The sequence below is a fragment of the Vipera ursinii genome (genome assembly GCF_947247035.1).
Source record: "Vipera ursinii genome assembly, chromosome: 17".
Classification (NCBI taxonomy): Eukaryota; Metazoa; Chordata; class Lepidosauria; order Squamata; family Viperidae; genus Vipera; species Vipera ursinii.
In genome coordinates, this window is record NC_139530.1 from 245,810 (window position 1) to 267,794 (window position 21,985).

Below are 21,985 nucleotides of genomic sequence, written 5' to 3' on the forward strand. Positions count from 1 at the left end.
AGCTGAGGCAGGATTTGCTTAACTACTGCCTGGTTCGCTTAACAACTGCAACGATCTGCTTAACAACCCTGGCAAAAAAGGTCGTAAACTCAGGTGTGGCTCACTTAACAACCTCCTGGCTCAGCAGCAGAAATTTTAGACCCCCCCCCCGTGGTCATAAGCCAAGGACTCCTTGCTTCTGCTGTTCTGCATGCTGTGCCCCCCAAAAGAAGAGCCTCGTGAAGCCTTTGGCAGAGAAAAAAGCGCCCCCCCTTTCAGGGACTCTGCAGAAACCTTTTCAGGCTGTGGGCCCCTCTCGCCCCCTCACAGGCGAGGGGAGGATCACGGCAGGGATGTGGCGTGGGAAAAGCCCCCCCCCAGTGAGCCTTTTTGGCAAATGGCCCTCCTGACCTGGTCGAGGGGGGAAGGAGCCCCCCCAACATCGCTCACTCGGCAAGCAAACACTCCTGACAAAAAACTCTTTTCTAACCAGTTTTTGACTAGTGGGAAAAAAAACAGAAATGGGGAGGGGGACAGAGGGGGAATTCCCAGGTTGCAGGAGCCACGACCAGAGTTCAAGGCAGGGAGGAGCCCCAACCTCCTCCCCCCATCCCTCCCCCCGTGCTCCTGATGGAGGTGCAGAGGAAGCCAGCCGTGCCTCTCCAAGCTCAGGCCCAAGGAAAGACAAGCCATCCGCCTGGTGGATACAGTCAGTGGCCCCGTTTGAGGAGGGGGTTGGACTAGAAGACCTCCAAGGTCCCTTCCAACTCGATTCAGGGCGTCTGGAGTTCTTTCCTCCCCTCATTCTTTCCCCTGCTGATGTTTCTCTCTTTCTCACACCTTCTGCAGTTTGGTGGGTGGCAAGGAGGAAACGTGTTTGTTGCTAAACCACTAAAGCCTAGATTATTTCTTTGTATCCCAGGGTATCAGCATAATTTCGACTCAAGTTCTAACAAGGCATTTCAGCATCTAAAGCGGTGCATCCATTTCTTTGCAAAAAAACGGCAGGCCGTCCCGTTTGCATCTTAAAGCATCGGATCAATAATACGAGAGCCTGGCTAAAGAAACAGCAAACCCCAACAACCCTGAAAGCCCTGGACAAATAAGAACCACGCGGCTTTTAGAGTCGTTTCCTAGAAGGCAACTGGGTGCAAATATGGGGCGCTTGCACCCCCATCTGGAGCAGAAGGCCGGGAGGGACGGGCTCTCCCTGGCGGCTCCGGTTCCCCCGGGTTAATTCGGAGAGATTTCGCGCTGGACAGTGGTGGCCCAATGATTGCCTTATCCTGCTTTTCATTTTAATTTGCCGTGCCTGTTTGATTGCCCTAACCTGTTTTTTGTTCTGATCCACCAACACCCCAAGAAGTGGCGATATATAAAAGTAAAAATAAGCCCCAGAAATTGTGTTGTGTTTTCCTTGAAGACGCTGCGCTTCTCCTCTAAGAAGCAGCTTCACTTCTGCCTCAACCAGGACTGGGCAGACCGAGAATCCCCACAGACATAAAGCCAGCGTCCATTTACTGGACCCCTGAACAAGAGTCATAATGTGCATATTTTGGAACAGATCCACTTCCCGTCTGAGCGCAAATCCTTGCCCACAAGCCAATACTGGGTGGCTTTCCAAGGACAGGTCCCGGCAGCTGCCCCAGGATGGGAGCCAGCGCAGAGTGTCCCGGGTGAGGGAAGGGCTGCTTCAGCACCACGGAGAGCTGCCCGCCTGTCCTGGGCTCCGGGGGGCCAAAGGTCGGCTGAGACCCAGCCCTCCAGATGTTGCTGCAGGACAGCTGCCAGCAGCCCCAGCCAGCGCATCACGGTAAGGGATGCTGCAGGTGCCTTCGGCCACCCCCGGTGGGCCACACACCTGCTCAGGGATACGAGCGTGGCATTCACACAACTCGTTTCAGTAAATGTCCTAATGCCACTAAAATTCTCTCCCCCTTCAAAAGCAAACTCACTTTCACCAAACCGAAGGAGAACCGGTCGGGAAAAGCGCAGGAGAAATTTTGGGCAAGGTTCTCCTCAAACACCCCGGCTAAGGGTCGGGTCTTTGAGATTGGAGGGCGTTTTGAAAGGCTTCCCTCGGCTTGCTCATCAGGGGGAGAGGGAAGCCAACACCGAGTTCTTGCAAATTCGCAGACACTCGGCTGAGGATGGAAGGAAACATCCCCAGATCTGAATTTTTGTACCTCTTTGTTCACCTCGCTGAAATGAAACTGAATGAAACTCAAGACATTTTAGTCGTTCATTTAACATTCTCCGATATCAGATGCAGCTGCAGGAACAATCCCCCGTTTTGTCATCATGAATTCAAACACTGCCCTCCTTTTTCAAAAGTGGGGATTTTTCAGGTCAAGCTTCTTTCAAGCTCACTCACACAGAGATGGATTTTAGCTTTTCATAAAGAGTTTCTGTCTTCCCTCCAAAGGGATGGGAAACAACACGGTGAAGGAACATCCAACACGCAGCAGCGTCAATCACAGCCCCGGGAAGCTTGTCGGCTGATTTATGGACTTGTATTTCGGAAGGATTTGCTGGACATGCCTTGACCGTCCAGTCTTTTCTTGGGAACCTCCAGTGAGGGAGGAGGAGGAGGAGGAGGAGGAGGAGGAGGAGGAGGAGGAGGAGGAAGAAGAGATGATTTCGTAATGGCACCCAGCAGGTGGCAGCACACAGTTGACCTTGAAAAAGGGAAGTCAGGTCAGACCCGATTAGCAGGGGGTGGTTGAAGAGACCACCAGGCAAGGAGACAGGTTTAGTCCACCCTGGGAATCAAAAATCTCAACACTGGGCGACCAGGAGGGATGCTGCGGCCAAGATCCCACCTCCAGCAGCCCTTAGGTGGCACCACCAGGAAATCCAAGGATGTGGGGCTTGGAAATGGGATTCTCGGGGAGGGGGCTGCAGGGCAAGCTGCCTCTGTGCTGCGGCTGCAGTTGAGGATCCAGCTCCCAAAGGAACGCAAATCCACCCAGGGGGCTTGCAGAACGAAAGAGCCCTTGTGCGAAAAAGACTGCTGGACACGCTAAAATCCTCTCTGCAGATTCCACATCTGACGCTCTGGAGTTTGCAAGACGGTGGCAGAAACTCTCAGCTGCAGAGCAATCGCCGGGATGAATCTTGGACTCTTTGGGCGAAGGATGATGCAGGAATAGAATCGTATCAGAAAATGTCTTTTGACATCCAGGAGTAAGAAAAATTAATAAGAGGGCTAATTGTCTGTGCAGCTTAATCAAATCAACCAATCCAGCACCCTTTTCCTGACTCGACTGATAATTGAATCCCCACGCGTGTTTTCTTCATTAAAAAGAAGGCGTTCATCAAAAGGGGGACAACTGGATTGATTAATCCAATTTGCTGGGTTTCAATTGCTGCGTGCAATTCCCCTCCCCAATAAAAATGGGGATGCGGGACCAAAGCGTCAGCAAAAAAATGCTCCCGAATAAAGACATTGGTGTGGCTTTAGGATCTGGGCATTACGCTTCCCGTGAGTAAGGCGAGGAAGACAGGCTCCGGAGTCCCCCCACCCCGTCCAACGGGGGGGAACTTCACCCCCCCCCAGGGCTGCTGGAGAGGCCCCCGGGAGAACTCCTGCTGCCTGGGCCTTCCGGCTGCTGGGTGAATGCAGAGGGGTCGCTTGGGCAGCCCAGGAGGGGCGAAGGGTTGGCGATGGAGCTTCAAGAAGGTAGGAGGGAAGGGAAAGAGATCCCTGTCCCTTATGGGGGAGCAAGGAAGATGCCTAACCCCAAACACAGCACCCCTCTCTGCAGAGCAGCTGAAGACCAGGCGAAGGGGCTCTCTCGCCTGGGCCCAGACTGGTCTCTGGGAAGGCTAACCAAGGGGAGACCCAACCTAGAATTAAGGGGAAATTTTCAGACAGAGCAATTAGCCAGCGGAACTGCTTGCCTCCAGAAGTTGTGGGTGCTCCATCACTGGAGGTCTTCAAGAAGAGAATGGACAGCCATTTGTCCGGGATGGTATCAGGTCTCCTGCTTGAGCAGGGGGCTGGACTAGAAGACCTCCAAGGTCCCTTCCAACTCCGTTATTCTGCTACTGAAACCAGCGCTTATTTCCATGTTTTGTGGCAGCAACACATTGCAAAATGCCACTTTCCGTCAGCTTAAAGGCTTTCCGGAACTGCACAAGGAGGATTGATTGGTACCCAGGGGAGAAAAAGTTATTTCCCTGAGTTGTTTTTGTTCCGAGCTGAAAAGGGCCTCTGTGCTTCATTCAGCCGTGCTTAGAAAGCGTCCTGGCAGATTTGCAGCTCAGTGGCCGATTGGGCTTTTTATAAGACCTCAGCTGAATTTACACCCCGGCCGGAATATCCTCCCGGCAGGTGCATCTGTGGGCTGGTCGGGAGGGCGAACTTTTGCTGCAGAAACCGGGAAAACAGAGGAAGGCAAAAGCCATTGTCAGGCTTCATAAATTAGCCCCGGATTCGAAGTCGGCCAAACCGCCCAACTGCCAAGAGCGAAAGCTTTCTCCTCGACCAGCCCCTGCGTGGCCCAGGAGGCGACTGTGGACACCCCCGGCGGCGGCTTCCTCACACCGATTCAGACAACCAGCATGATGTGTTTTTGGGCCAAGGAGCTTCAGCCGTTAAAAAAAAATAAGACCAAAAGCGACCAAGCAGAGCTGAAAGGACAGCAGCCAAGGCACCAGGCTGGAAAGCGGGAGACGGGCAGTTCCACTCCTGCCTTCGCCACGAAAGCCTGCTGGGCAACCCTGGGCCAGTCACACACACTCAGCCCAGCCCACCTCACCAGGCTGTTGTGAAACAGAGGAGGAAGGAGCATTGCATATGTTCACCGCCAGATTCAGCCGAGGGAGCCACTGCAACCCATGGGAGTTTCTATTCTGGCCATGATCAACCCAAGCCTCGCTGGTTTCAAAGGAAGAACATTCACACACATCTCTTCGAGGCACAAGGACACACACACAGAGGCACGGCCAGTTCGAAACAGTGTCGCTGGTGATGGGCCGGCATATGCATAAATAAATGCAAGGGTGAAGGGGTTACTGGTGCCCCTCCCCCCCGCATAAGAACCAGATGCCATAAAAAAGCCCCCCCCAAACCCCCACTTAGTTTGCTCCCTCCAGGCAGCCCCATGGGGGACCGAGAAATGGGGCACGTTGAACCTTCTAATTACTTGGCAGGGGTTCCCCCCCAACACACACAGTCCTCAGCCGTTCTCAGGTGCGGATGGCGACACTGCCAGGGGTGGTTTATCAGCGGTAAAGACAGGATCCTCCCGGGGGCCATTCACGCCACACGCACCGCCAGGGAAACGGGCAGGAAATTAATTTATCCTACAGCAGCACTGCTTCTCCCCCCCCCCCCAGTAAGTAAAAAGAAAAGGCAAGGGAGATGCAGAGGAGGGGGAGACAAAGGCAGAGTGCCTGGATCGAGCAGAGTATGGCGGGGGGGGGCTTGCAAGGGGGTCATTACCTACCATTTGGGGGGGGGGGAATGTGGAGAAACACAGCTTATTAGGAAGCCCCCAGAGGTTAAATTATCTAGAGGAGGAAGGTGAGAAAGGAAGACACTGTTTCTGGAAAAATAACAGCCGCATTTTGTGGTGGTGGGGCAGAGTCTGGGCGACCCTGGGCAACTTTCTCCCCATGGGCAAGGGGCAGGTTGTGCCCAGAGCGGCAGGAGGGGGCCGGAAAGGGAGATGAGCCCTTCTGGGCTGCCTCTAAAGAGTCTGTCCCCCACCCCGATTTTGCAACCTGGGCCTGCCCCCACCCTCGTGGGTGCTGGGGGCCAGGCGGGCCCAAAGCAACGATGGGGTCCAGGCAGGTCCAGCCGCAGGTGTGACAAGCAACGGTCCTCCCCTCCTCCGGCTCCCAACTTGGAGCCCAAATCCATCTTGTTTTGTAGCCAGGCTGGGCCGGCTCTGTCAGGAGAAAGGGCCGCCCGGAGCGGGTGCTGCTAATTGAGAGGCAGAGAAGCTCTGGAGCCGATCAGAGGAACAGCTGACATGTCCGGCCGACACCGGCCTTGGCAGCCTGGAGAAGCTGCTGACAACTAGGCAGCCGGTCGCCTCACGCTGTTGCCGTTCTCCAGCCACAGAAAGGGGAAGAGGTGAAAACTGCTTTCCATTTACAAACTTGCTCGCTCGCACAAAATACGGTTTCTCACCCAAAAATCGAACCTGTTAGGTGCATCTTATTCACCCACAAACACATTTAACATATTTCACCAGTAGAAATAACAGGAAATTGGAACCAGTTTATGGCATCCTCGCTTTCCATCCTGCAGCTATAAAATAGGTGCCGAATGCCAGTTCCTCCTTTTACCCAACAGAGCCCAACGGAGACGCCCATCCGATTCCTGAGGAGGGCCCTGACTGGGCGAAGGGTGCCAGCCGGCCAATCTGAGCTAGGAGATCCAGCAGCAGAGAGGAAGTCGGTCGCCTTCTGCGCCGAGCGAGCAGGGGCGGATTCATCACACCGACAGGCAGATCTCCTTTGCAGATCAGCTCATCCTGGGCAAGAGCCCCAAAGGCTGGGCACTCAAGCAGAGCAGCCCAGGATGATGGGCATTGGGGAGGGGGGTGGCTGGTCATTACCCACCTGGAGAGCAACAACGCCCCCTCCCTTCACCTGGGGGCTCTTGACGCCTCATCGACTGGGATGCTCAACAGAGCTTGCTCCAATTAATCTCTGTCCGCTGTTGGCCAGCTCAGGCCTCTGCGTGGTTCTGCTCCAGCCCCTCCCTGCTGGCAGCCCCCCTCCTTTAGGAGTCTGATGGCAGCAACGCCCAAAGGATCCGGCTGCAGCCACCCCAAGCGGGGCCGGCGAAGCCAAAGGACGCCGGAATGGCAGAATTGAACCGAAGGGAAAAGCCGGCCGGCGCACACAACCTAGGACTTCACCTGCGGACCACCAGATGCTCAGCTACAGACCCTCTACGGAATTCGCCACCGTGTAGCCAAAGGAGGAAAATAAAATTTTTTAAAACCCACCGGGAGCAGCAGAAATGAATTGCAATTAAATTACTGAACATGCTCACGTAGCTGTCCAATCTAATCTCACTTCTGCTCTACCCGGTCTGCATTCTCCTCGCCTGCGCTGGGCCCTCACTCATCCCCACGCTGGAGGGTCTTGCCCGGGTGGGCATCCGAGGCAGTGCAAGGAGGGCAGCAAGTTTCAGACCCCAAAGCCAGGGGTTTCTTTCTCAAGAGGAAGAGGCAAAGTTTTCCCCTCAAAGAGTCGCTCTAAAAAAAACCGACAGAGGACGACTAACAGCCGGGAGGGAGGCTGCCAATCCCGTTTCTCTCGGCCCTGAATTCCTACACTAATTCCGCAGTGGGTGTTTCCCAGCCCAGCCCCTCGACTGGGGGGGGACCCTAACCCTTGCCAGGGGGACGTCCTTCTGGACGTAGCCTGGGGCCGAGTGGGTCTCCCTCCTCGGGCTGGCAGGTAGACCCGGCTATCCTGGGGACCCTCCCCGCCACCTCCACCTCTGGACTCCACCTCCGGACTCTGCTTTATGAGCTCTGAGCAACCCCCCCCTGCCCTCCTCTTCCCCCTCCCCTAAGGGCCTCCCTGGCCGGCCACTGGGGGGGCAAAGGTCTGCCGGGGAAGAGGGGGAAGGCAAGGCAAACCTGGGTCCTCCTCCATGGTGGGGATCTCCTCGCAGCTTCGGCCTCAGGGGGCTGCTGAGAAAGAGGGCGGCAGACAATGAGGCCATCTGTTCGGCAGAGCGGCAGGGTCTGTGCGGGGAGGGGGGAAGGGTCCTGCAGTCCCTCCTGGGCACGAGGGAGGGGGACACGCTGACTGCAGCTCATTGGTCACCTGTCACCATATGCCCCCCCCAGCGGCTGATGGAGGAGCGGCACGGCAGGGCCAGGGTCCCTGGTGGGGGATGCTCCCCCCACTTAGGAAGGCCACTAACTTTCCAAGCCAGGACAGACAACAGCTACACACACACACACACACACACACACACACACACACACACACGCACGGCTTCTCTTGGCTCACCTGTGCAGGTGGATCCAGAGCCAAAAGGCCAGGCTCTCGTTTCTCTCCTGGCAAACCCCATGCTCAGCACCCACAATGTGCCAGCTTAACTCCCTCTGTGACCCCGAGAAGGGCGCCCCTCTGTGGCACAGGAATGAAACTGGAGCCGCCACATTTCCAAGGTGAAGCAGACGGACAGTGACCAGGGGCAGCGTGAGAGATCAGGAGCGGGTCGCCCTCTGACCCCGAGCACGCCACTAGGGGGAGATTGATGGGGCGAGTGACGGCCCAGCAACTCCCTCCACAGGCACCCGGAGAGCCGAGCCCACGAAGCCAATGAGCCACAGGGTAAGTGTCTGCCACGTGCCACAAGGGGCTGCTTCCACCGGCTCTTGAAGGACAGGCTGCGGGCACTGGGAAGATGGCAGCCCCTTCCTGCTGACCTCCAAAAGGGAGGCCAGAGGAGTCTCTCCTGCCTGGATCTTCACTGTACCCCCCCACACACACACAGACACACAAAACGGAAGGAGCCCCTAGAAACTGTTCACATCACATCATGGCTTCTACTGGAGTTTCCGTGTGTTGTCTCAACATGGCTGACTCGGCCAAGGTGCCCCCCACATGCCCCCCAGTGACTGTGCTGGTGACGGATGCCCTGCAGGCCGCAACTGGGGAAGGCGCATCAACGCGTACTCTGAAGTTTGCCCACTGGACACAGGCTGGGCTCAGCCGAACAAAGCCGGCTGCTGAAACCAGAACCCGGAGTGGCGGGTCAACGGACGGTGCCCTGTGCGTGGAATAAGGGGCAAGGCCTCTGGGTCTTGATTAGAGACTAGGCAGCTTCACTGGTTACGCCCAGGGGCACCCCTTGGCAGCCAAGAGAGAAGCTGGCGTCTTCTGTTTCCCCTTAATGAAGGCAGAGAGGCCGTTTCTTCCCAGGGCCCTCTTGCTTTAAGCTCCCGTTCGGTTCTGCCTGGGGCTCAGCGCTGCCTCCCTTGCGCTTCAAGCCAAGCCAGCTGGCTCTCCACGGAGGCTCAGCGCTGCCTGCAGAAGGCCCTGTGCCCGGCCCTCGTCCATCGCCCTGATGCCCAAGCAAACAGCGAAAGGAAGGCAGAGGGGAGCCAGACGTGGGTGCACAAGCTGCCGGGTGCACAGCACACCCAGGGTGGGGCTGTGGGTCCAAAAGACACCGATGACCCTGCTGGCCGGCTGGATCCTGAAGGAAAATGTTCTGGAGCACCAGAATCACATTTTCTAATCCAGACAAGCAAATAGTACGACTGAATCTAGAGGGGGGTGCCAGGAGACGCATTTGGCTAAGAAAGGGGGGGGGATCGCAGAGGCAGGGAGGGAGACCACATGCAAAGAGAGCTCAAAAGACAGCCCCCCCGGAAGAGGCTGGGCCCAGAAGTCCCCCGTTTGACCCAGAAGACGGGCCCACATTTTCTTTCAGAGCGGCAAACGTGGGCACCGAGCACCTGAACCGCGAGGCCCTTCCATAATTACCCTGGCGAGTTTTCAGAGTCCACTAACCACGGCCCTGTCAGGTGGGGCTTCTCTGTTCACGCAGGCCCCTCGTTCAGGCCGGCCTTGGGTGGGGGTGGCGATGGGCCCCTGGTGAGAAGCCTGACCGGATGCTGGCTTTAGACGCTTTCTGCTTTTTTTTGCTGCTCTCCATTTGTTTCTTACCATTGCCAGAGTTGTTATGCAGTCGGACAGGGCCCTAGCAAATGTGATATAACAAGCGAGCAAATAAATAAATAAACAGATTGAAACAACTTTGCAATCTGTTCAGAGAACTCAGACTTTGGGGTAAGCTAAAAATAAAAGCATATGGCCTCAGGATTCCTTGGCCTTCTTTAATCGTGAAACAGGATTTAGCATGCATGAGTGTGTGTACACACACACACAAAGGAAACCCCCAAAACTGGACCTTCAAAGCATGGTTCACACCTTCACATGGAGGATCCTGCCAAGCAGGGAAGACGGCTGGGCCCTGAAAGTCTCTCCTTTCGGCTCAAACCCCCCCATGCCCAAAGAGGAGAGGCTGCAAGGGACTCCAGGGAAATGGAATCCTAAAGGAGAAAGGATTCTGTACAGCCTGGGAAAAATGTAAGAGATGGCTAAGAGGGAGGGAGGGATACGGTAGATAGGCAGGCAGGCTTTACCCGACATAGATTCTTATATGCTCAATAATAATAAGCACAATTTCTCTTTAAAAGTTTAAGATGGTTGCCCTTCCTATCAGTACTTTACAAAAATCAAGGAAATCACCATGGACCACGCCTCATAAAGATTCCATTTGGCCTTGACTAGGAGGAAAGAATGAGGAATTTGATATCTAGGAGTTAACTCCCTTTCTGACACATCACCAATGAAGAGATCGTATTCTTCCTCCCCTTCCCTGTTCTGTTCTGTTCTGTTTGGACTCAGAAGTCCAAACGGGCAGGTATTTTTTTTTACAATGGAAATGTGCCCTTTACTGGGGTGTTTCTCAACCTCAGAAACTTTCCCCGTGCGTAGACCCCAACTCCCAGGGTCCCCCAGCCGACTGGTCCACTTCCCCAACTGGTCCTTCGCAGAGATCAAAGATTCCCTTTCTGCCTCTTATCTCGCAAAGACACTCGTGGTCCCCAGAGCCTGGCAGGCCTTGCAAACAGGAAGTGGAACTCTGCCCTTCCCACGAGTGGGGCTGAGGCCCAAAAGTGGGGGGGGGAGGCAAAAGGATTCCTACCCAGGCCAGCCAAACTGTGAAAGGGGAGGAGGGCTCTTTCAAGAGGCAGACCAGGCTGCTGGTCCATCACAACACACAAGGTTTACAGAAGGCACAGCAAGAGTGCTGACTTTGCACCTCCAATAAAGGCACCAGGCATCCACTTGGCCTCTTCAAACTATCACCTCATCCGCCTTCACTTTAGTGGCCCCCCGTTTTATATAGGTGGATAAATATTATGCAAATCTTTTATTCGAGGCCGGGTTTAATACAAGTCCTGCCAAATCCAAAGAGCGACTTTGCACCAGATGCTGTTTATTAACTTTCACATTATACTGCACTTTTGGCAGGACCTCAAGATTGTGTGCAGCCATTTTGGGTTCAGATCCCAGATCCTCACGATGGCCGAGCTGGTCCAGGTGGGGATCCGAAAAGGTTGATCTCTCCCCCCAGCTCCCCCCTTCGGAGGGACCCTCTGAAGGTGGTCTTGGAAAAGCCCAGGAAGGTTAAGTCCCTGAGGTGGGGGTTCCCTTCCTCTGCTTCCCCCTCGGTCACTACCACCCACAGACCCCCCAGGCCTCTGGAACCGCCGGCCGGAGCTCCAGGGCAGCTGCAACAGGAAGCCCCCTTAGGGCTGCTGTGGGCCAGCCACGTCCTGAAGCACAAACAGGGCTGGCTCAGTTCCCAGCTTCTGGCCACGGATCAAGGACGTCCACGTCCTCCTTGCAAGTTTCCATGACCTGCTGGACGCCTTCTCCCCAAGGGTCCCACGTGCTTCAGCCTGGCTGGGAAAACCACGAAGAGCTGCCCCAGCCGGCTGCCCCCCACAGCGCCCTTGCCAACTGGGGCGCCCTCCCTGCTCCAACGTCCATGGCACGAGACTCGGTACCCGGACAAGAGACCGGAGTGAGAGGGAAAGAGGGCCTTTTCTGATCCTGCGGCCAAATGACTGGACCGTTTCAGATCTCGAGTCTCCCTTCCCGTCTTACCGCTGCTCCTCCTGGGACTGAACAGGCAAAGGAAGGGGGCTAGGAATCTCACTGCCTATAGCCCCCACCCCCAAAGCCCAGCCTGACCCACCTGTGGGAGTCGCTTCTGCCTCTGCCATTTGTAGCCGCTGCCTAAAGCAAATGGATTTGCCTCCCCCCTCTCAAAAGGAACCTACCGCTGCTGAGACGGATCTTTACTGGAATCCCCCTAGAATGATGCTTCAGGACGAGAAGCCTCTTCCTCAGGTGGGGGGGGATTAATATGAGAAAAAGAGGAGAGGAGATCCAGTGCATCCCAAAGGAAATCTGTCAGATTTAGCAACTGAATGGATCTAAATACAAAATGTGTCTTTTTTTCCCATGCCACCCCCCATTTCTTTTTCAAATGCATGTTGGTGATTTTAGTTCAGCCTCCTCAAAGGAAATAAATCACCGGGTGGTATCTTTTCCGCGCACCCTTCCCTTTTAGTGGGGTGTCTCCTCAGAAGAGATAAATGCTTCCTCTGCTTAAGAGAGAGAAGACACACGCCCGTTTAATTACAATCTGGCCTGCCAGGTTTCTATTACGCTTCAAAAAAGGGAAGCAGTTTTAGATTAGAACAAAAAAGCTATTAGCTTTTTCACATTTTGATACACAGAAGTTTTCCCTTCTGGAAGAAACGACTCTGCAGGGTGGTTTTTCAAGGCAACCAGATCAGCATTAAGAAGCAAATGGAGGCTGGCCTATGAATCAAGCCAGGAGCAGCAAAATGAAGCTGAAATCAAGGTCTGTCCCATGGGAACAGCTGAGTCCTGTATTGATGCATCACACACACACAGCCAAATATCTCAGTGCAAATATAGACTACAGATCCCATCATCCCCCAGCGAGCGATTCCCGTCTGGGCAAAGAAGGAATTTGCAGGATCAACCACGGCCAGGCTCCCTGGCCTGACAGATGACCTCTCCCTGTTGAACTTCCCCTCCCCACATTTACAACCGCTTCCAATTTAATCACGGCCTGCAAATTTAATTAACAGGCTGTGTTTACCCCTTCAAAATATCTTGTTAGCGGAGTCGTTACGCCAGAGTGCCAAGCTCTCTCGGAGACACAGGATGCCAACGCCAAGACGTTCTACCCCCCCCCCCCGGTCAAAAAAAAAGCCAATCACGGCAACAGTTTCTCCTGGTCCAGCTGCCACAAAGCAGCCATAATCTGGGCACAATACGAACAGGAGCCATAAAATGGGAAGGGCAGTACAAGCCTTCTAGCCATACTGACAGTGACGAAATAAGAGAACACCAATTACGTGATGATAACATTGGATCAACTAGAATTAATTTCCTAGTTCTTCTTCTAGTTTTTAGGCCAACCTATTTCACCAGGTGGCCGTCACGTGGATGGAAAAGGGCAGCTGCTTGTGGCTGCTGCAGGCTCACTTCTCCAGCCAGGAGTGGTCAAGAGCTCAGCTGGGCCACCTGAGACCAGCGGCGACTGGCCTGGAAAGAGCCTCTGTGCAGCTGACAGAGACCCCAAACCGCCAGGCCCCAGCTGCAATTCAAGGCCCGGCCTGTCCCCAGCGTCCAGGGCAACTCCGCAGACCCAGCTGACGGTCGCCTCCCTTCAGGGGCTTGCGGAGGCCCTGGCGCCCAGGCCAGAGTCACACAGCAGGCCAAGCCCACTCCTCACAAGCCAGAGGGCAGCCGAGCACAGGACCCGAAGTCAGGCTGCCCCGGGGTGCCCGTGCCAGCCACCGACCAGGGAAGCCCGGCTCGCCAAGGAAGGGCAAGAAGGGGTGTAGGGCAGCCCCCGCCAGGGAAGGCATATTACTGGGCCCCAGGAGGGGGAGGGGGCCAGGAGACACCCCCCCCCCAGCCACCAGCCCTTCCTTTCCTCCCTCCTTCCATGCACAGCAGAAACTTCTTCAGGGGCAGGATGCGCCCCCTCCATCGCTGGGGCTGGTGTGGAGGAAGAGGCTTCCCTTCGGATTCAGCGGAAGGGAAGGCTGTGATTCCGGGTGGGTGGTGGCGATGGCGGTGTACCGACTGGTGGGATATTCTTGGCCACCTGATTATTCCCGAGAACCAACCCCCCCAAAAAAGCTTCCCTTCTCCCTGGCAAGAGGTTGACAAAACCGCTTCCCTGCTTTGCTTACACCGAATGGAAAGATGCGAGGAAAAAGAAGAGCTGGAAGACTAGAATAATGGAGCCCGTCCTACCTCGCAGGGCTAGAAGAGTGGGCTTCTAGGCCTCCTCCTGGTCAGTTCTGGCCCCCAAACTATGAGGCAACTAAGATTCGGCAAGGTGTAGGTCTTGCACGTAACTCCCAAGGGGGCCTGAACCCCTCTCCAACCTCGGCCTTTGGCCAGGCGTCTCTGCCTGGGGGGGGCACATGTGACACCTTTCCTGACTCTCTTTTCCCTTCAGAAAAGCGGTGGGGAAATGTGAGCGCCCCTCCCTCGGAAGGCAGCCTATCTGTTTCTGAGCAGACCATGAAACAAAGGTTCAAAGGAGCAAACGGCAAAAGTGCGAACAGCCTTTTTTGCAGCAAATGATGGAGGTCAATGGGGAGGGGGCTTCCTGGTGGCAAAGCCCCCTCCGGCCACCCTTCATAGGGCTCGGAAGAGGAAGAGACAGGTGCCCATTTTGGCAAAGGTGGCATCAGGCTCCTTCCCTCCAAGGCCGCTGGCAATCCCAGGGGGAAAGTCCGAGACCCCTGCAGGGCCTGATGACACCCCTGCCCTCCAACCAGCTGCGCCCCACAGGCTGGGTGGAGGGACTGGAGCTCCTGAAGGCCACGCCTGGCCGGCCCCACCACCTCCTTCCCACAGGCGCCCCTTGCAGGTCACAGAGGAGAGCTCAGGAAGGATTGAAAATGCCGGGTCCCCAGGTTGTGCTCCCCCCAAGCCCCGTTCAGCTGCGCTGGGGAAATCTCTCACCTTCCCCCCCCCCCCGCAGAGAGCCGGTTCTCCGGAGGAGGCTGCTCCAATGGTTCCCCAGCCCCCATCTTGTGCCAGGGGGGACTCAGCCTCTTCTTCCCCCCTCCCTTAGCTCCACAACCATTTCCTTGGTTAACGTTTGCCCGCCGTGGGCACAAATCCCACACACATTTTTTACAAGGCTGCCTGCCAACAAAACGCTTTCCCCGGAAGCCCCAGCAGAGGCGGCTTCATGGCTCCATCTGCCAAGTCCCCCCCCCCCGCCACAAATCCCAGGAAGACGTGATTTCCTGAGCAGAGTCAGACTTGTTACTAGAAAGATAAACAACGGAGGGACACATCTTTGAATTCGGTTCCAAGCAAGGACTATTCATGGGCGGCGGGGGGGGGGGAGATCCTTCACCCCCCGCCACTTCCTGTGCACGCCGGTCAATGTCACAGCACCGGCATTTGGGGAGGGGGCAGTAAGTAGCCCGAGAGCCTCGCGCCCCATAACGTCATCTCTCCAACCCTTCTCTGCACAATTCCCGCCACCCCCGGGGGCTCCTGGTTCTCCCTCCGACGCGCCCCCCCCCGCCCGGCGCGGCCACCGCACGCCCGATCTGCACGCTCGGAGCCCCGGCCGCTCTGCCGGCACAGCCGAGCTCCAGCAGCGGCCCCGGCGGGGTCTCGCCAACCGGCCCGGCGGAGCCAGCGCCCCCCCCCCTCGGCACACGGCTCGGTCGGCGGGGAAGAGCCGCCGGCCCGAAAGGAGGCCGGCAGGCAGCGCTCCCCCGGCTCCGCCCGGTCAGCCCGCGGCCGGCCGGAAGAGCGCTGGGCCAAGCGGCCCGCCAGCGGAGCCCCGGCCGGATTCCGGGTCGGCTCGCCGGCGGCCGGTGCAGGGAAGCCCCGGAGCGCCTCCCGAGAGCGCGGCGCAGAGCAGCCCCCCGCCCCGTCCCCTCCGGAGGCCGTCGCTTACCTTGCAGGCTGGGCTGCGCGGGGTCCGGGCCGCCTCCGCCCGCGGCCATGTCGGCGGCGCCGGGGGGCCCGTCGGCGCTGAGCTCGGCCAGTCTGCGGCTGGCGGCGCCCAGCTCTGCTCGCAGGGCGCTCACCTCCTGCCCGGCCGCCTGGAGCGCTCCGTCGATGCGCAGCGCCAGCTGCTGGTTCCCCTCCATCATGCCGGCGATCTTGGCCTGCGCGGGGGAGAAGGCGGCAGGCTCAGCCGCTGCAGCCGCCGCCGCATGGCGCGCCCGGCCCCGCCGTCTCCGCCCGCCCGCCGGCCCGCCCGCCGCTCCCGGGGCCGCGACGCCCGCCCGCCGGCTGGGGCTGCACCCGAGGCCGGCGGCGCGGCTGGTAGAAGCGCGGCCGGGGCGGGAGAGGAAGCGCGGCGGGAGGGGGGAAGTGTTGGAGGAGGAGGAGCCGCTCGCCCCGCCCCGCAGAGGCCCCGCCTCCGGCCGCCCCCCCCTCCCGGCTGCCCGTAGCGAAGCCCCTGCGGCCCCTCCCGCCCGGAGACCAATGGCGGCTGGCGGCCCCGTGAATTCCCGGGGTGCCTGTTCTGGTCGGGCCTCCCTGAGCGCATCCCGCCGGTCCCCGGGGCGCTGACGAGCTCCGCTTGGCTGAGTTCCCCCCCCCCCCGTTGAGCCACAAAGCGCCGCTTGCGAGGCTGGCAGTTCACACCACACGCTAAACCAACAATTCTGTGTCCAGAATTCTCTTAAGGGAGCCGCGGACGATGGGTCTCCGGTTTCAGAGGCAGGACAGGGAGTCCTCTACATATGACCACAGAATCAGCGGCAGAATCGCCACTGCTAAGCAAGGCTGAGTGAGCCGTCTCTGATTTTAGGAGCTTTTTTCCCATGGTTGTTAAGTGAATCATGCAGTCGTTAAGTGAACCTCGTTTCTTCTGTTGACTGCTTGTTGGAAGCTGGCTGGGAAGGTCACAAATGGTGATCACGTGACCCAGAATCTGCACCTCCCCCCCCACGCCGGACCCCTTCCCCCTCAAATTCACCCCCTCTCCCCTCGGAGCAGAATCCATTCCACAAGCCACAATTCCTCACCTATTGTGCCTGCCTGGGTTCACACATCACACAAAGTACAACATTCAAAGCTTGCAGTTACAGTTCACTGAATTACGGTTTCTGAATGTTGCGCAAATTGGGCAAAATCTAAATTAAGGAATGCAACACCCCCACCCCCATAAGCTGGTTAGTTTTCCCACCTGAACCATCCATCGCCACTCTGGCCCGGCATGAGAGACGCCTCCCCCCGCACTCAACTTGACCCACACCCCAAAGTTTTTGCAGGCTGGGTAACTGAAAGCCGCCTTTGAATGCCAACCATCTTAATCCCCACATAATTAATCCTAATAATTCATACCATAAGCGCCTGGCATTTGTAGTGGCCAGCTAGCAAAGGGCAACTCAAGGTTTGGCAGCAAGATGCCAAGGCGCCAGGTAGCTGGCAGAGGGTTTCCTGCCTGGGGCCAGAGGCTGGCAGAGGGAGAGCCACAGCTGGCCGGGAAGGTGCTAGTCCTCAAGGAACAGCTGGTGCTGCTGCTGCAAAGCGTTCTCCCCTCCTCTTCACACAACCCCTGGCCTTTAAGGGGGTCTGCTTGCAGGGGGAAGAAAATGCCCCCCCCCCGCTTAGAAGGGCTACCACAGAAATACTCTTGATGCCATCAACCAGCATCACGTGAGACCCAGTTAAACGTAACCCTGATCTGAATTTTCTGAGAGTCTCAAGCAAGGAAGCTCACCAATTCTCACCTCGGTTTGGATAAACCACAACAGGCTCGATTCAGCCTAGGATGGTGCAGCTCTCGGACGCCTGAGGAAGAGCTACGCCAAGTCTGGTTTCATACTAGCACTAAACGTCAGTCTGAAAAACACAGCGTGGCAGTATTCACACAACAGGCTTAACCCGATCTGGAAAGACCCACCGATGCGCAAAGGTTGGGGCTTTTTGTAAGTTATGAGCCCTTGTGCAAATGCAGCCTGGAACCAACACAAAAAGTTGTGCAAGGAAAGTCTGTTCCTGCGATACGCGGTGTCCAAATGACAACCTGTCGCAGCCGGTGGAGACGGTGCACATCACGCAACGCACTGCAAGGAGGGCACATCTCTCGACTCCGTTTTCTCTCGGGCTTCCAGCACGTTGGGTGCCGTGAGCCCTACCCCCCCTTTGCTCATTGGCTGGGGGTCCCTAGGACCCTCTCTCCTGAGTGAGTGGGTGCAACCCTCGCAAGGATGCCTCAAAGGGCCGTGCTTAACGGGATACAAGAGTGAAAATTATCAAATGCATCACGTTAGCTGGCTAATTCCATTTCAATTAAGCTTACATTGAGATTAAATGAAAATACAACAAGTTCAGGTTTTGTCCCACATCTCCCCACTGAAGGGAGCTGCCCTCAACGGCCACGGAGAAGAAGCTGGTGGGCACCAGGATAAGTGCCTTAATCCGACCCCTAGTTTCAGTGGTAGGGGAAAACTTGCCCACTTGCCCCCTCCCCTTTCTCTGGGTGGGGCCAATCTGAGGGAGTCTTGGGGGAGGGGAGATTTGTATCCAAGAAAGGTGGCATCACTCAGCTGCTCTCATGGCTCTGGCCTGCCAGGGAGGCCACCCTGGCCAAAACGACTTGTCAGAATTAAGGCTGAAAAATAATACAACACTAAAACGCAGTCAAACAATCCTGAGAGGCTGTTGTGGCAGCAAAACGTCTCTATTTTAATAATTTCAAAAATGAAAGGTTATGGGGGGGGTCCTCCATAATTTTTAAAAGGGCAAGGGGCCTCAGAGAAAAAAAGAGGTTTCTTGGGAACAATGCAGCCTGGCTCACTGAGTGGTCTCCTGCCCCACGACCATTCGTAACCGCAGCAGCTGCTGGCTTCCAGGCGGGGGCGGCTGGGGTACAGCCTCCCCACCTCCCCTTTGGCATTTCCGCCCGTGTCAGACGCAATGCCGGGCCATTGTCACCCACCACCCCCCAATTGCTACCAAAGCGGTCTCCCCTCCCTCCCACCAGCCTCCTTGGGCCAGATTTATTCATGTTTATTCCATAAAATCTTAATGATTCCATAAATCGTCATTTGGTGCCGTGGGGCTTTTTTTTTCATTTTTGCCTCGTATTATTAAGTTTTGCTCCGGTGCACGAAAGGAAGCACACGGAATCTAAAGGCCAAGAAGGGCCGGTTTGAATCATTGGAGGCGAAGTGAACGTGGGGAATTTCCAGTCATGACTCTGCCTGGGCACCTCTTGCATCAGGATGCCAGGCATGGGCGAGACCAGGTGGGTGTGACTGGCAGGAGGCAGAATCGGCTTTCCCTCTGTGGGCAATAAGTAGGAGATGCTTTTAGAAGCAATTTATCAATCGGCCAATTGCTTAAAATGCCAACGATAAATCAGGTCGGTATTCCTGGCAGGTAGTTGGCAGGGGGCGGGTTGCCCTTCTCCCCACACCTTGCAAAGATGGACAGAGCGCCACCTGGCACGCCTCTTACCCGGCTTCTCTGCTGAAGCCTCCGAATTGCCAGCGCTGTCCTCTTCCCGAAGAGCGGAGCTGTGACAGGGCTGTCTGGCCTCCGAGGAGCCTCCGGCCTGCTTCGGGGCCAGTCCTGCACCTCTCTGCCTCTCTCGTGCTGCTCGGCTCCCTTGTGCTTAAATGTTATGGGTGACCCAGAAAGGGGCTCTTTGGTGTCTGTGGGGGGTGAGGTGTGTTGCACCCCCAGTCAGAGGAGGAGGCGGCCCAATCCCTCCCCAGCCTCTCTCATGTGGGGCTGCTGTCAGCCAAGGTGGGTTCGCCGAGGACCCACCTGGAGCCAGGCTCAAACGTTCGGCCACAGAGGGCTGGGTTTGGGGTGCCCTCCCCTCCTGGTGCAGTCTTGCCAGCATCCAGTCTCATGGCCAAGACTTGGGGGAGCCAATGACCAGCCCTCCCCCCCAAAAAACTCTGTCTGGGTAATAATAATAATAATAATAATAATAATTTTATTTGTATACCGCCCTTCTCCCGAAGGACTCAGGGAGGTGAACAGGGCAATAAATACTAAAATACAAAAATACAAAAATTAAGAAAAGATTAAACATAATGCCCAATACAATACAACAATAAATACAATACGTTAAAAACAATAATAAAACCCAAACCCATCAGACCAGGCCGGCTTGTTCAAACAAGTAGGTCTTTAGATCACGTCGGAAGGAGCGAAGGTCGGGCGCCATCCGGAGCTCAACCGGTAAGCGGTTCCACAAATCTGGCGCACCCACAGAGAAGGCCTTCCCCCTGGGGGCCACCAGAGGGCATTTTCTGACCGGTGGCACCCTGAAGAGGCCCTCTCTGTGGGAGCGCACTGGGCGGAGGGAAGTTGACGCCGGCCGCAGGTGCTCCCTAAGGTACTCCGGACCCATGCCATGTAGGGCTTTAAAGGTCATTACCAGCACCTTGAATCTCACCCGGAAGACAACTGGAAGCCAATGCAGCTCACGGAGCAAAGGTGTAACATGGGAGTATCGGGAGACTCCCAACACGACTCTCGCGGCTGCATTCTGCACCAGTTGGAGCCTCCGAGTGGTCCTCAAGGGCAGCCCCATGTAGAGAGCGTTGCAGTAGTCTAACCGAGAGGTCACGAGCGCATGAGTGACCGTACGCAAGGCATCCCGGTCTAGATAGGGTCGCAACTGGCGCACCAGGCGAACCTGGGCAAAAGCCCCCCTGGTCACAGTTACTAAATGATCTTCAAAAGAAAGCTGTGAGTCTAGCAGGACTCCCAAGTTGCGGGCCCTATCTACGGGGGGGGGGGGTAACCTGGAGATCTCCCTCAGGTTGTCCTGGGGGTGGGAGGGGATGGAGCCCCAGGTGCGTCAGGTGTCCATTAGCCCATCCTCCCCTGCCGGTGGGGCTGCCCCTCGCCTCCTCCTCATCTTCCTGTGCAGCGGGGGCTGAAGAGATACCTGCGGTTACCCTGACAACGGCCATTTTCCCATCTCTTGAGGAGCGCTGGAGGGGGGGGGCTTCTCTTTCCCCCTGCAGGAGTGACCCCAGTCCTGCCAGCCCCCGGCCAGGATGGGGGTAGCTGTGGCCCCCAGGCAAGCAGTTTCCTTTAGCCAGGCCAGTGCCTTTGTTCCTCAGGAGGGGCCAAAGAGCCATTTTCATTCATCCCTCTCTGTCTAGCAACCTCGCCTGCAACCTCGCCTGCCCCGTCGTGCCCCCCTCTCTTAATCCCACCAAGAGTCCACGCCGGCTTCTATGACCGGTCAGTTCCTGGGCACACGGAGGTTGCCGGGGGCTTTTCTCCAGCCAGCACCCTCTGCGGGTTTGTCAGGCGACACCCTGCCCGGATGGAGCCTGGCATGTTTGTGAACCCTGGTCAGGACTTAGCTTGTTTGGTCTCCTGCCACGGCCACAGCAAATAAGCCGTGCTGGCATTCAGACGTCCTGTTGCACCTGCAGCTCACCTTCCACAGGGCCCAACCTCTCCGTCTGAAGCTTCTCAGCCAGCTTGGAAGCTCCTCTCTCTCTCTCTCTCTCTCTCTCTCTCTCTCTCTCTCTCTCTCTCTCTCTCTCTCTCTCTCACACACACACACACACACACACACACACACACACACACAAACACAAACCCTGAAAGGCCTAACAGCCAAGCAAAGCCCCCCCCCTCGCCTTCTCCTCTCTGGCGTTTCCATAGAAATGAGTGTTGGTTTCCATCTGCTTCTGCCGGAGCCCCCTCCCCTCGGCCCAAGAGCTGCTGGCTGCCACCCCCCAGCCCCAGGCAGCATGCAGAGGGGCCCACCTCCTGGCCCCGGAAGAGCCCAGTGCCGGCTCCCACCGGGCCGGCACAGGCGCAGGAGTTGGGGTGCACCCACCGGGGCGCGTGGGCATTTGGCCTGGCAGCAGAAGGCACTGGGGCCAATTCCTGGCTCCGGGTTCCCCCCAGGATGGACCTCTTGCATTATTTATCAAACAACGAAGCTGGAAAAAGAGGCCCCTCCCTTTTGAACGTCCCAGCTGAAGACACCCTTGACAAGACTGACAGGGAGGGAGGGGGGGCAATCCAACGGCCTCCCCCGGGCGATGGAAGGAGGCACTTTTAGTGCACCGAGGCCTTGGGAAAACAGCGCCGGATTTGGTCGATTTCTTTAGCCTCAGGGCTTTCGCATTTTGGAAGAAAATGACCACCACCTATTTCTACTTGCCTGGCCGAGATGCCCCAGGAACCAAGCCCTGCTTCGTCCAGCACCCTCCACTTTGGACCCCTCCGGCCGTCCCTTTCCAAACCAATTCCTGAAGGAGGCAGGCGGAGTGCCAGGACGGCCTTTTCTGCCCCTCCCTGCAGGAACTGGGGCTGGCAGGAGAGCATCACAAAACCACCTCTCTAACCACGGTTGGAAGGCTGCAAAAACTGCCAGGGTGGAATTAGCGGGCTTTAGCACGTGTACTAA

General features: G+C 56.8%; 1 protein-coding gene across 5 annotated transcripts in view; it reads right to left on the reverse strand.

The window, feature by feature from the left end:
* KAZN (kazrin, periplakin interacting protein) overlaps positions 1-21,985 on the reverse strand; it is a 41,415-nt gene that overhangs the window by 13,824 nt on the left and 5,606 nt on the right. For 4 of the 5 annotated variants that reach the window (XM_083375484.1, XM_083375483.1, XM_083375485.1 and 1 more), the window contains one exon: positions 15,527-15,740. The exons of the other annotated variant lie outside the window; for it this stretch is intronic. In XM_083375484.1, the coding sequence (XP_083231610.1) occupies positions 15,527-15,740 (214 nt within the window). The remainder of the gene's footprint in view (positions 1-15,526; positions 15,741-21,985) is intronic. 5 annotated transcript variants of the gene reach the window in all.